The sequence below is a fragment of the Hemitrygon akajei genome, chromosome 24, assembly GCF_048418815.1.
Source record: "Hemitrygon akajei chromosome 24, sHemAka1.3, whole genome shotgun sequence".
NCBI lineage: Eukaryota > Metazoa > Chordata > Chondrichthyes > Myliobatiformes > Dasyatidae > Hemitrygon > Hemitrygon akajei.
This window is the reverse complement of record NC_133147.1, coordinates 1,112,417-1,124,706: the sequence shown is the minus strand read 5'-3', so window position 1 is coordinate 1,124,706 and position 12,290 is coordinate 1,112,417. Positions and strand designations below refer to the sequence as shown.

The 12,290-nt window shown below is 46.5% G+C and overlaps 5 protein-coding genes across 5 annotated transcripts in view; 3 read left to right on the top strand and 2 right to left on the bottom strand.

The window, feature by feature from the left end:
- LOC140715536 (uncharacterized) overlaps positions 1-12,290 on the bottom strand; it is a 62,572-nt gene that overhangs the window by 24,393 nt on the left and 25,889 nt on the right. Inside the window, exons 4-8 of the mRNA XM_073027889.1 lie at positions 8,044-8,559; positions 6,451-6,618; positions 1,750-2,040; positions 417-788; positions 141-354 (exon numbers count right to left, since the gene is read on the bottom strand). Coding sequence (XP_072883990.1) covers positions 141-354; positions 417-788; positions 1,750-2,040; positions 6,451-6,618; positions 8,044-8,559 — 1,561 coding nt within the window. The remainder of the gene's footprint in view (positions 1-140; positions 355-416; positions 789-1,749; positions 2,041-6,450; positions 6,619-8,043; positions 8,560-12,290) is intronic.
- LOC140715791 (histone H1-like) lies at positions 63-799 on the top strand. The gene has a single exon (XM_073028183.1). The coding sequence runs from the start codon at positions 136-138 to the stop codon at positions 763-765; it is 630 nt and encodes a 209-aa protein (XP_072884284.1). The 5' UTR covers positions 63-135; the 3' UTR covers positions 766-799.
- On the top strand, positions 957-2,656 carry LOC140715793 (histone H3). Its single transcript, XM_073028184.1, has one exon. It carries the CDS (start codon positions 1,624-1,626, stop codon positions 2,032-2,034), a length of 411 nt encoding a protein of 136 aa, XP_072884285.1. The 5' UTR covers positions 957-1,623; the 3' UTR covers positions 2,035-2,656.
- LOC140715795 (histone H2AX-like) lies at positions 8,016-10,215 on the top strand. The gene is made up of 2 exons (XM_073028186.1): positions 8,016-8,677; positions 10,086-10,215. The coding sequence occupies exon 1, from the start codon at positions 8,107-8,109 to the stop codon at positions 8,485-8,487; it is 381 nt and encodes a 126-aa protein (XP_072884287.1). The 5' UTR covers positions 8,016-8,106; the 3' UTR covers positions 8,488-8,677; positions 10,086-10,215.
- LOC140715801 (histone H4) lies at positions 8,648-9,489 on the bottom strand. Its single transcript, XM_073028192.1, has one exon. The coding sequence runs from the start codon at positions 9,454-9,456 to the stop codon at positions 9,145-9,147; it is 312 nt and encodes a 103-aa protein (XP_072884293.1). The 5' UTR covers positions 9,457-9,489; the 3' UTR covers positions 8,648-9,144.

Below are 12,290 nucleotides of genomic sequence, written 5' to 3'. Positions count from 1 at the left end.
GGAGCGAACGGGAGCTGACAGCAGGATGTCCCCGCCCCGTCCGCTCGCTGCCTTTAAATTGCTCTGCACCGCCGCCTCTCGCTTCATTTCTCACTCATTTCTGAGTTTTGGGAGAGTTTGTGCAGAGTCGCCGACATGACCGAGACCGCAGCTGCCGAAGTCGCTCCTCCAGCGGCGCCTGCCGCTGCAACCAAGACTCCCAAGAAGAAGAAGACTACCGCCCGGACCAAGCCAGCCGGTCCCAAACTGGGCGAACAGATCTACAAGATTGTGGCGGATTGCCGCAGTCACCGAGGGGTGTCCATAGTCGCGATAAAGAAGGAGTTGGCCGCTAACGGCGTCGATGTGGAAAAACTCAAAAATCAGATCAAGATGGTCATTAAAAGGAAGTTGGAAAGCGGCTCCCTGGTTCACACCAAGGGCACAGGTGCCTCCGGCTCCTTGAAGGCCGCTAAAAAGGACAGTACGGCGAAAATCGCAAAAAAAGTGAAGAAACCAGCGGCTAAGAAATCACAGATCAAGAAGCCAGCGATCAAGAAAACTGCGGCCAAGAAAACAGCAAAGAAATCTCCCGCCAAGAAACAAAGTGGTAAGAAACCGGCCGCTAAAAAGGCGGCAGCTAAGAAAACTGCGGCCAAGAAGTCTGCGAAGAAGCCCAAGAGCCCCAAGAAGACTTCAGCTCCGAAGGCGAAGGCGGCCAAGAAGTCGGCAAAACCCAAACCAAAGGCGAAATCCGTGAAAGCCAAGGCGGCAGCCAAAAAGTAAATAAAAACCGCAACTTTAAACACCTGAAACCAAAGGCTCTTCTAAGAGCCACTCACATCTCCCAGGAAAGAGCTAGAAAATTTAGGGTTGTAATAATGTCGGGAGGGCGCTAGAAAATAGAGGTCTCTGCTCTAACACTCTAACGCTGTATAGCTCAGCGCGCTGTGTATAAAATGAGACGGCGGCAGTCGGTTTGCCTTTGAACAGCGATTTGGAGCGGGAAGAGATAAAGAATTTAATTATTTGGTTGTAATGAATATTTTGTAGATATATTGAGCAGATTTTCAGTTCGGCGTTGGTTCCTGCAGTCCTTTTGTTGCTCTTTTTCCCCCCAAACCATTTTGAACATGTGGTAAAGTAAAATCGACCTAAATCCTCTGCCTGTCCTCCCTTTTCCAGCAAGACTGAATTCACTCACCTCGAGAAGCTATTCAGTAAAACTGCAAACATTCAGATTCAGCTATTTGAGGGCAGAAAATCGGTGATTTAATTGAAGGTGGAATTTGAGAATTCGTGATTCTATTCAATTTAAGAAGCCCGCTTACCCTTGGAAATGGCGGGCGATTTGAAATTGAACAGGCATCCAATCACTTGGGTCAGACTGGCTGAATTCTGACTCTGTCTGCAGTTTCCATATTTGGTCAGAGATGACACCATCATCTCCCCCCACACCGGCCAGCTTCAAACGTGATGGAAAAGCAGCCAATCGCAATGCTGAGATGCTACAATGGACATCTCCTTTGTAACCAATCAAAGAGTGGGGCGGCCCTTCATCTTCTCTTTAAAAAGCCGGTTCCTGCTGCTCCTCCGACAGTCTTATCCTGGTGTTTGAAGCTGCCTTTGTACTGCTGAAAGAGAATGGCCCGTACCAAGCAAACAGCGCGTAAATCGACTGGCGGGAAAGCTCCCCGCAAACAGCTGGCGACCAAAGCGGCGCGAAAGAGCGCACCAGCCACGGGCGGAGTGAAGAAGCCTCATCGCTACCGGCCCGGCACCGTGGCTCTGAGGGAGATCCGGCGCTACCAGAAATCCACCGAGCTGCTCATCCGCAAATTGCCCTTCCAGCGCCTGGTCCGAGAAATCGCTCAGGACTTCAAGACCGACTTGCGCTTCCAGAGCTCGGCCGTCATGGCTCTGCAGGAGGCCAGCGAAGCTTATCTGGTGGGGCTCTTCGAGGACACCAATCTGTGCGCCATCCATGCCAAGCGAGTCACCATCATGCCCAAAGACATCCAGCTGGCCCGCCGCATCCGCGGGGAGCGCGCCTAAATCTGGCTTCGGTACCAAGCTCAACAAAAGGCTCTTTTAAGAGCCACCAAACCGACTATGGAAAGGGCTGTCATTTCTTGTACACTAACATTTACGTTACCAAAACGCATTCCCCTCTGACGTTCTGTGTGTTTTAATCAATAAGGCGTCCCTGTATCTTCTCAGACGCTCGGCCTTCTTCATGAAACAAAAATCAATAATAATGTGCCAACATTAGGGATATAACCTTTCCCTCGCCATCGGCATGTCCCTGTCTCACACCCCTGCGTGTACGTCTGTTTTGGGCAAGGTTTCCAGGGATTTGCGGCTGCTAGAGAATGGGCTTTATTAAATACAGTCTAGCATTTAATCCCGTTTCACGGGGACACTATTCTGCATATAATAGAATTCCAATTCTTGCTAAAAACATTTTTTTTCGCGTTGCAATCTGGCCTTGGACCGCAGTTTAATAGAGAAGTCTGACAAGAGAAACATGCACAGACGTTCATACAGACTCAATTCGAATATAAACTGGATCGGCTTTTGTGAGCCAAATGATCAGAAACATTCAAACTGGTGAGCTGGGCTCTTACCATAAAATAAATCTTGCTCGAATTAATAAATCATTGGATATTATTGTTAACTATTGAACTTTTTCGGCGGGCTTTTCAAATTTCAGGGCTTCCGGGGAACTGACAGTTACTTTCGGCGCCTTTCTTGCTGCTTTCTTTTCATTGGCGAAAAAGGTGACTCTCTGATTGGCTTATTGCGCTCACCAAAGGAGAATGGACATTTGACCTCTTAGACCCTTGGGGGCTAATAGGGTATCTATGATTACTTTGTATTGTGCATTAATTAGAACTGTCTTCGATAATGCTGTTGGTCCTATGGACCCGCTGCCCCCTTTCTTTTGAAATGGCTGGATGTTATCCAAGGCCAGCTTTACATCTGTTTGTGATGCTGTTCGGTCTTCTGTTTCTGCTCTGCAGGTAGAAATGCTGATGCCATTGTACTTGCGAAAGACGCAGATGTATTATTTGTTACACCTCAGAGGTCATGAGGATGATCCTCCAACTCAATATATTGAAAGATTGTTGGGATCATCAAGATTGCAAGAATTGCATTTTGGGTGGGGAGCAAACGACCAGGCAGAGAACATGGCTCTGTCTAATCTGACCTATACCCCTAGTGTGGCTTTATCCATTATTCTTCCCTTGCTATTTCCTTTACCTGGGATAGATTTAACTCTTTGGGAGAGGAGTGTCAGAATGTGCCTGGTGTGTAACTGAAGTAGTGGTGTCTAAATGCTTCATCAATAGGATGGAATTATTCCATCAGAAACATAGAAAACCTAGAGTATGATACAGGCCCTTCAGCCCACAATGCTGTGCCTAACAAGTACTTACTTTAGAAATTACCTAGGGTTACCCATAGTCCTCTATTTTTTCTCAGCTCCATGTACATGTCCAGGAATCTCTTAAAAGACCCCATCGTATCCACCTCCACCACCATTGTCAGCAGCCCATTCCACGTATTCACCACTCTCTGCGTAAAAAAAACTTACCCCTGACATCTCCTCTGTACGTATTTCCAAGCACCTTAAAACTGTGCCCTCTCGTGCTAGCCATTTCAGCCAAGGGAAAAAAACCTCTGACTATCCACACGATCAATGCCTTTCATCATCTTATACACCTCCATCAGATCACCTCTCATTCTCTGTCACTACAAGGAAAAAATGCCAAGTTCACTCAACCTCTTCTCATAAGGCACGCTCCACAGTCCAGGCAACATCCTTGTAGATCTCCTCTGCACCCTTTCTATAGTTTCCACATCCTTCCTGTAGTGAGGTGGCCAGAACTGAGCACAGTACTCCAAGTGGGGTCTGAACAGGGTCCTATATAGCTGCAACATTACATCTCAGCTCATAAACTCAATCCCACAGTTGATGAAGACCAATATACTGTATGCTTTCTCAACTACAGAGGCAACCTGCACAGCAGCTTTGAGTATGCTATGGCCTTGGATCCCAAGATCCCTCTGATCCCACTCCTGAGAGTCTTACCATTAATACTATATTATGCCATCATACTTGACCTACAAAAATGAACCACCTCACTTATCTGAGTTAAACTCCAACTGCCTCTTTTCAGCCCAGTTTTGCATCCTATCAATGTCCCGCTGTAACATCTGACAGCCCTCCACACTGTCCACAACACCCCCAACCTTTGTGTCATCAGCAAATTTACTAACCCATCCCTCCACTTCCTCATCCAGGTCATTTATAAAAATCATGAGGAGTAGGGCTCCCAGAACAGATCCCTGAAGCACACCACAGGTTACCGACCTCCATGCAGATTATGACCCATCTACAACTGCTCTTTGCCCTTTCTGGGCAAGCCAATTTTTGATCCACAAAGCAATACCCCCTTGGATCCTATGCCTCCTTACTTTCTCAATAAGCCTTGCATGGGGTACCTTGTCAAATGCCTTGCTGAAATCCATATCCACTACATCCACTGCTCTACCTTCATCAATGTACTTAGTCACATCCTCAAAAAATTCAATCAGGCTCATAAGGCACAACCTGCCTTTCACAAAGCCATGTTGACTATTCCTAATCATATTATGCTACTCCAAATGTTCATAAATCCTGCCTCTCAGGAACTTCTCCATCAACTTATCAACCACTGAATTAAGACTCACTGATCTATAATTTCCTGGGCTATCTCTACTCCCTTTCTTGAATAATGGAGTAACATCCACAACCCTCCAATCCTTTGGAACCTCTCCTGTCCTCATTGATTATGCAAAAATCATCGCCAGAGGCTCAGCAATCTCCTTCCTCACCTCCCACAGTAGCCTGGGGTACATCTCATCCAGTCCCGTTGACTCACCGAACTTGATGCTTTCCAAAAGCTCCAGCACATCCTCTTTCTTAATATCTACATGTTCAAACTTTTCAGTCCGATGTAAGTCATCCCTACAATCGCCAAGATCCTTTTCCGTAGTGAATACTGAAGCAAAGTACTCATTAAGTACCTCCGGTTCCATACACACTTTTCCACTGTCTCACTATTCTCTCATGTCTTATCGTCTTGCTTTTCACATAGTTGTAGAATGCCTTGGGGTTTTCCTGTTTCCTGTCTGTCAAGGCTTTCTCATGCCCTCTTCTGGCTCTCCTATTTTCTTTCTTATGCTACTTCCTGCAAGCCTTATAATTTTCTAGATCCTTATCATTACCAAGTTTTTTTAACCTTATGTAAGCTCTTCTTCTTGACTAGATTTACAACAGCCTTTGTACACCACAGTTCCTGTACCCTACCATCCTCTCCCTGTCTCATTGGAACATACCTATTGCATAACTCCACTCAAATATCCCCTGAACATTTGCCACATTTCTTCCGTACGTTTCCCTGAGAACATCTGTTCCCAATTGTTTACAGATGGTTCTAAACGCCCGCGTCCCATGACGCCAGTGCAGCAGTCTATGGCCCAGAATTTCAGGTGTCAATTAGAAAAAGGTTATCTAATGAACTTTTAGTTTATACTATGGTGAGCATTTAGTCCATAATGACAGACAAGGAAGCTCTTTAACTCAACAACCGTTTTATTGTGATAGACTCAAACAGACCAGGCACCATGACCTAGAGAGTGAACCCAACCAGTCTCACACCGATGGGGGAGGTGGCCATCACACACCCCGCTTACAGTTAGGGTGACCCACAAATACAAAAGCAAAAAACTGTATGACCCAAGCTAAAATGTAACAAAAATGAATTGGAACTTCCCACCATAATCCCACAAAAGCATTTTAACACAAGAACAATAAACAGTATGGGTCATTAGAAATGTAGGGGCATGCTGTCAACCACGCTCCCACCCAGAACGTCACAATACAATTGAAATGGTGGCCTTCCTGCATTGCAGTGGATAGTGGATGTACAGCCTAACTGTGTTGTTGTCTTCCGATTCCTTGGCCATACCAGTTTAAATGCCAAAAGACCATCAGATATACTGTAGGAGCAGAATTATGTCATTTGGTCCATTGAGTGTACTCTGCTATTTCATCATGGCTGATCCATTTCCCTCTCAGCACCAGCCTCCCGTTCTCTCCTTGTAGCCCTTTAGGCCCTGACTATTAACAAATCTTTCAACCTCTGCCTTAAATATACCCAATCATGGCCTCCACAGCTGCCTGTGGCAAGGAATTCCACAGATTCACCACTGTCTGGCTAACAGAATTCCTCCTTATTTACCTTCTAAGTGGATGTCCCACTAATGTTTTTTCACAAATCTATAAAAAGTTTAGTCACTCACCAAATACATAAAGTACAAACATTCAGTATTTACAAGACAGTGAATAAATTCAAATTAAAATATAATTATTATCGCCTATAAAACAGTCAATTCCAGGGGGCCCACTGCTCCGGGAAATACCCCACTGCAGCCATTGTGACCACATGCTCCCTCTCCAACAATAGCCAGGCATGAATGTATCCTCATAACAGGAGCAGGCAGTCGGCCCTCAAATTTCTGCCACCTAGACCTGTGAATGGCCATCTTGGCCGGGCCCAGGAGCAAGCCCACCTCCTCGCTGGGTGCCCACTTATGAAGAGCACAGAGCTGAAGATACTCGAATAGGGGCTTCAACTAGTCTTATACTCCCACACCATAGGAATCTTTCTCCTCATATCCACTCTATCAAGACCTTTTAACATTTGATATCTTTCAATAAGGTTTTCTCATTCTTCTGCATTCCAGTGAGTAGAGGCTCAGAGCCATTAAATGCTCTTCATACGGGAAGCCTTTCTATCCCAGAATTAATATATTTTTAATCTCCTTTGAAACCTCTATGAATTCAGCACATCTTTTCTTTGATAATGGTCCCACAACTGCTCACTGTACTCCAAGTGAGGCCCTACCAATGCCTTATAAAGTCTCAAGATTAAATCCTTGCTTTTATATTCTAGTCCTCTTGAAATAAACGCCAACATTGCATTTGCCTTCCTCGCCACTGACTCAAGCTGCAAATTAACCCTTAGGGAATCCTGCACGATGACTCCCAAGTCCCTCAGCACCTCAGATTTTTGAATGTTCTCCCATTTAGAGATAGGCTATGCTTTCATCTCTTCTACCAAAGTGCATAACCAAACATTTCCTGACACTGTATTCCATCTGCCACTTCTTTGCCCATTCTCCTCGTCTGTCTAAGTCCTTCTGCAGACTCTCTGCTTCTGCAACACTACTTGCCCCTCCACCTGTCTTTGTATCATCCACAAACTTGGCACAAAGCGATCCAAATCATTGACGTATAACATAAAGGGAAGCAGTCCAAACACAGATCCCCATGGAACACCTCTAGTCACCGTCAGCCTCTCTTTTACTCTTTATATATCTGAAGAAACTTTTGGTATCCTCTTCGATATTTTTGACAATCCTATCTTTGGATTCCACCTCTGTGAATTTAGTTCCCTTCTGGGGGTTTTTTTTTTAAAGCTTTCCAGTCTTGTAACTTCCCACTATTTTTGCTCTCTTATAGGACTTCTCCTTGGCTTTAATTTCCCTGTCCCCCTTTACATTACAAAACCTGTAGACTAAACTCCAGTCGCAGTTTGAAAAGAGCAACTCATAGATAAACCGATGCCGTTCATGCAATGACCTCGAACAGAAGCTGAGAATCGATTTTTGTTCTTAACGTTTATCTGTTAAAAGAAATCGGCGAATTAAACAGCCAGGTGCTGTTACAATAATAGCTACTCTTATGTTGAATGTGGTGGACTTCAGTAATGGGTGAATGCGTAGTCGATAAACAGACCTGCAAAGACTTCATTTTAGATGAGGTTTAAACAAAGATTTTGGCGGGCTGTTTCAAATTTCAGTTTATTTTCGGAGAGTGAGCGGTTATTTTCCGCGCCTCTGCTGTTGTTTCTTGATTGGCGAATAAGACAGCTCTCTCATTTGTTCTTTCCAATGAAATTAAGCGTTGTTGCGCCAATCATAAACGTTCCGCTGCATTCCTCCAAAAGGTACAAAAAGGGCGAGAGTCGGAAATATTTCCGTATTCTCTGTGAAAGATCTGCTGTGTTTTTCAGAATGAGCGGACGAGGAAAAACTAGCGGCAAAGCTCGGTCCAAGGCCAAGTCTCGCTCGTCCCGGGCCGGACTGCAGTTCCCAGTGGGCCGTGTTCACAGGCTGCTGAGAAAGGGTAACTATGCTGAGCGGGTGGGTGCCGGAGCCCCGGTCTATCTGGCTGCTGTGCTCGAGTATCTGACGGCTGAAATCCTTGAGCTGGCCGGCAACGCGGCCCGGGACAACAAAAAGACCCGCATCATCCCCAGGCATCTGCAGCTGGCCGTCCGCAATGACGAGGAGCTTAACAAGCTGCTGGGAGGTGTGACCATCGCTCAGGGTGGGGTATTGCCCAACATCCAGGCCGTGCTGTTGCCCAAGAAAACCGGCGGAGCCAGCAAGTGAGGAGACAGAATCTGACCCAGTGACCCAAAGGCTCTTTTCAGAGCCACTCACAGTATCTGTGAAAGGGCTGCACTGCGGATACGTTGAGCGCGGGGGAAAGGACTTTAGTTCGGATTGAATTGTTGTACAAATTGGCAAGCAGGGTTCATTGAGATTCCTTACTGGTGCCAGTCGAGACTCAATGTTAACGGTAGGTGCTTAATCTGAAATGTAGGAGTTGAGTCCTCCGCCCACTGTTGTAAGTAAATGTCCGCCATGGTAATTAAGGGCTCCGGCGGTGTGATCGGTTTCATATCTGCTATCGAATTCAAACAGCCAATCCTTTCCATTTCGAATAACCCGAACATTTCGCTGTCACTAGGAATGGTTTTTGAGGGAGTTGTCCTAACTGTACTTAAAATTGCTGTAATTATTTTTTTTTAAACAAGCTGAGTTTACTGAATCACATTCGGAGCTTTTGTAGTTTTCTATACCTCTACTGTAACGTATAGGGGACTCTTCTCCTGTATAAAATAAACTACGGACAAACAAGGATTGCCTCACCGATAAATAATTCTAAAGGTAGTCTATTTCTGCTCCGGGTCACTGCTCTGTCTGTGAGGTGGTGGGTGGCTCTTAAAAGAGCCTTTGTGTTGTGTTTAGAACCAGGAGAATTTCTCAGCCTCCGAATCCATAGAGAGTGCGGCCCTGGCGTTTCAGCGCGTACACCACATCCATGGCAGTGACCGTCTTGCGCTTGGCGTGTTCCGTGTAGGTGACTGCATCCCGGATCACATTCTCCAGGAAAACCTTCAGTACACCGCGGGTCTCCTCGTAGATTAGACCCGAGATTCGTTTGACGCCGCCACGCCGAGCCAGACGGCGGATGGCTGGTTTGGTGATGCCCTGGATGTTATCACGGAGCACTTTACGGTGCCGCTTGGCTCCGCCTTTGCCGAGTCCTTTGCCTCCTTTTCCTCTGCCAGACATATTACCGTTTCACTGCAGACGCTGCTCAGTGACGAACTGACTGCTGCTGTCTCCTTTTATACACAGCGCCCCGACCTGCCCGAGAACGGCGCAGAAAGACAGAGAGGCGGGAAGGGGTGGAGACAGAGCAAATGACTGTGTGGGGAGAGAGAGGCGGGAAGGGGTGGAGACGGAGTGACGGACTGTGCGAGAGAGCGAGGCGGGAAGGGGTGGAGACGGAGTCAGAGGGACAGCCAGAGCAGAGACCGGCCTCACTCACCAGGCAGGCCTGTCCTGTTAGCCCATTACTATTTGATATTGCCTTAGAACCCTTAGCTATTGCTATTCGAGACTCACCTAATATACTTGGTATTACAACACACACAAAATGCTGGTGGAACACAGCAGGCCAGGCAGCATCTATGGGGAGAAGCGCTGTCGACGTTTCGGGCCGAGACCCTTCGGCAGGACCTGTTATTATCGTGGGAATGAGATACATAAGTTATCACTGTGCAGATGATTTGTTACTATATATCTCTAATCCTGAGAAATCCATTCCTGCAGTAACATTCTTGCTCGCTCAGTTCAATAATTTTTCTGGCTACAAACTGAATCTTAATAAGAGTGAACTTTTTCTATTAAATATGCAGGTGTGGCAACCCACTTTCTGCGCAGGCGAACCGGCTCACAAATAGCACGCGCGCGGGGAGAGACTTTGGTAATGCACCTCTGATGTCATTTCCGCCCGGAGAGGGCGGGAGCTGGAGATTAAAAACCAGTGCCGCGAAGTTTGAATAAACTAGTCTCGAAACAATTTACCGTCTGAGATAGATAGATAGATAGATAGATACTTTATTCATCCCCATGGGGAAATTCAGCATTTTTTCCAATGTCCCGTACACTTGTTGTAGCAAAAACTCATTACATACAATACAATACTTAACTCAGTAATAATATGATATGCATCTAAATCACTAGCTCAAAAAGCATTAATAATAGCTTTAAAAAGTTCTTAAGTCCTGGCAGTTGAATTGTAAAGCTTAATGGCATTGGGGAGTATTGACCTCTTCATCCTGTCTGAGGAGCATTGCATCGACAGTAACCTGTCGCTGAAACTGCTTCTCTGTCTCTGGATGGTGCTATGTAGAGGATGTTCAGGGTTTTCCATAATTGACCGTAGCCTACTCAGCGCCCTTCGCTCAGCTACCGATGTTAAACTCTCCAGTACTTTGCCCACGACAGAGCCCGCCTTCCTTATCAGCTTATTAAGACGTGAGGCGTCCTTCTTCTTAATGCTTCCCCCCCAACACGCCACCACAAAGAAGAGGGCGCTCTCAACAACTGACCTATAGAACATCTTCAGCATCTCACTGCAGACATTGAATGACGCCAACCTTCTAAGGAAGTACAGTCGACTCTGTGCCTTCCTGCACAAGGCATCTGTGTTGGCAGTCCAGTCTAGCTTCTCGTCCAACTGTACTCCCAGATACTTGTAGGTCTTAACCTGCTCCACACACTCTCCATTAATGATCACTGGCTCCATGTGAGTCCTAGGTCTCCTAAAGTCCACCACCATCTCCTTGGTCTTGGTGACATTGAGACGCAGGTAGTTTGAGTTGCACCATATCACAAAGTCCTGTATCAGTTTCCTATACTCCTCCTCCTGTCCATTCCTGACACACCCCACTATGGCCGTGTCATCAGCGAACTTCTGCACATGGCAGGACTCCGAGTTATATTGGAAGTCAGATGTGTACAGGGTGAACAGGACCGGAGAGAGTACGGTTCCCTGTGGCGCTCCTGTGCTGCTGACCACTGTGTCAGACCTACAGTCTCCCAACCGCACATACTGAGGTCTATCTGTCAAGTAGTCCACTATCCAATCCACCATGTAAGAGTCTACTCCCATCTCCGTTAGTTTGTGCTTTAATATCTTGGGCTGGATGGTGTTAAAGGCACTAGAGAAGTCAAGGAATGTAATCCTCACAGCACAACTGACCCCATCTAGGTGAGAGAGTGATTTGTGCAGCAAATACGTGATAGCATCCTCCACTCCCACCTTCTCCTTATACGCAAACTGAAGCGGATCCCGGGCGTGCCTGGTTTGCGGCCTCAGATTCTGTATTATCAGCCGCTCCATGGTCTTCATCACGTGCGACGTCAAGGCAACAGGTCTGAAGTCATTCAACTCCTTTGGCTGTGGTTTCTTCGGTACCGGGACAATACAAGATGTTTTCCACTGTCTGGGTACTCTTCTCTGATCTAGACTCATGTTGAAGATGCGCTGTAGTGGTTCTCCCAGTTCAGTCGCACAGGCCCTTAGTAATCGTGGGGAAACTCCATCCGGTCCAGCCGCCTTGCTGGTACAGATCTTCCTCAGTTGACCTTCCACCTGTGCAGCCGTAAACCTGGACGTGGGCCAGGTCTCCTGTGAGTGGCTATTTTCCTGTGAGGGAAGTAAGCCTGGTGTGGAGTTCTGCAGTGAGGGTGAGATTGCGCTGTCGAACCTATTGAAGAAGTTGTTCAGCTGGTTCGCTTTCTCCACATCTCCACTTATGTTTGCCCCCCGCTTTGCACCACATCCGGTGATGATCTTCATCCCATCCCACACCTCCTTCATGCTTTTTTCCTGCAGCTTTTGTTCTAACTTTCTCCTATACTGCTCCTTTGCCCCCCTTATCTGTACTCTGAGTTCCTTCTGAACTCTTTTAAGCTCCAACCGATCACCCTCTTTAAAGGCCCTCTTCTTCTGGTTTAGGAGGCCTTTGATGTGACTAGTGATCCAGGGCTTATTATTGGGATAGCAGCGAACAGTTCTAACAGGAACAACCGCATCCACACAAAAATTAATATAG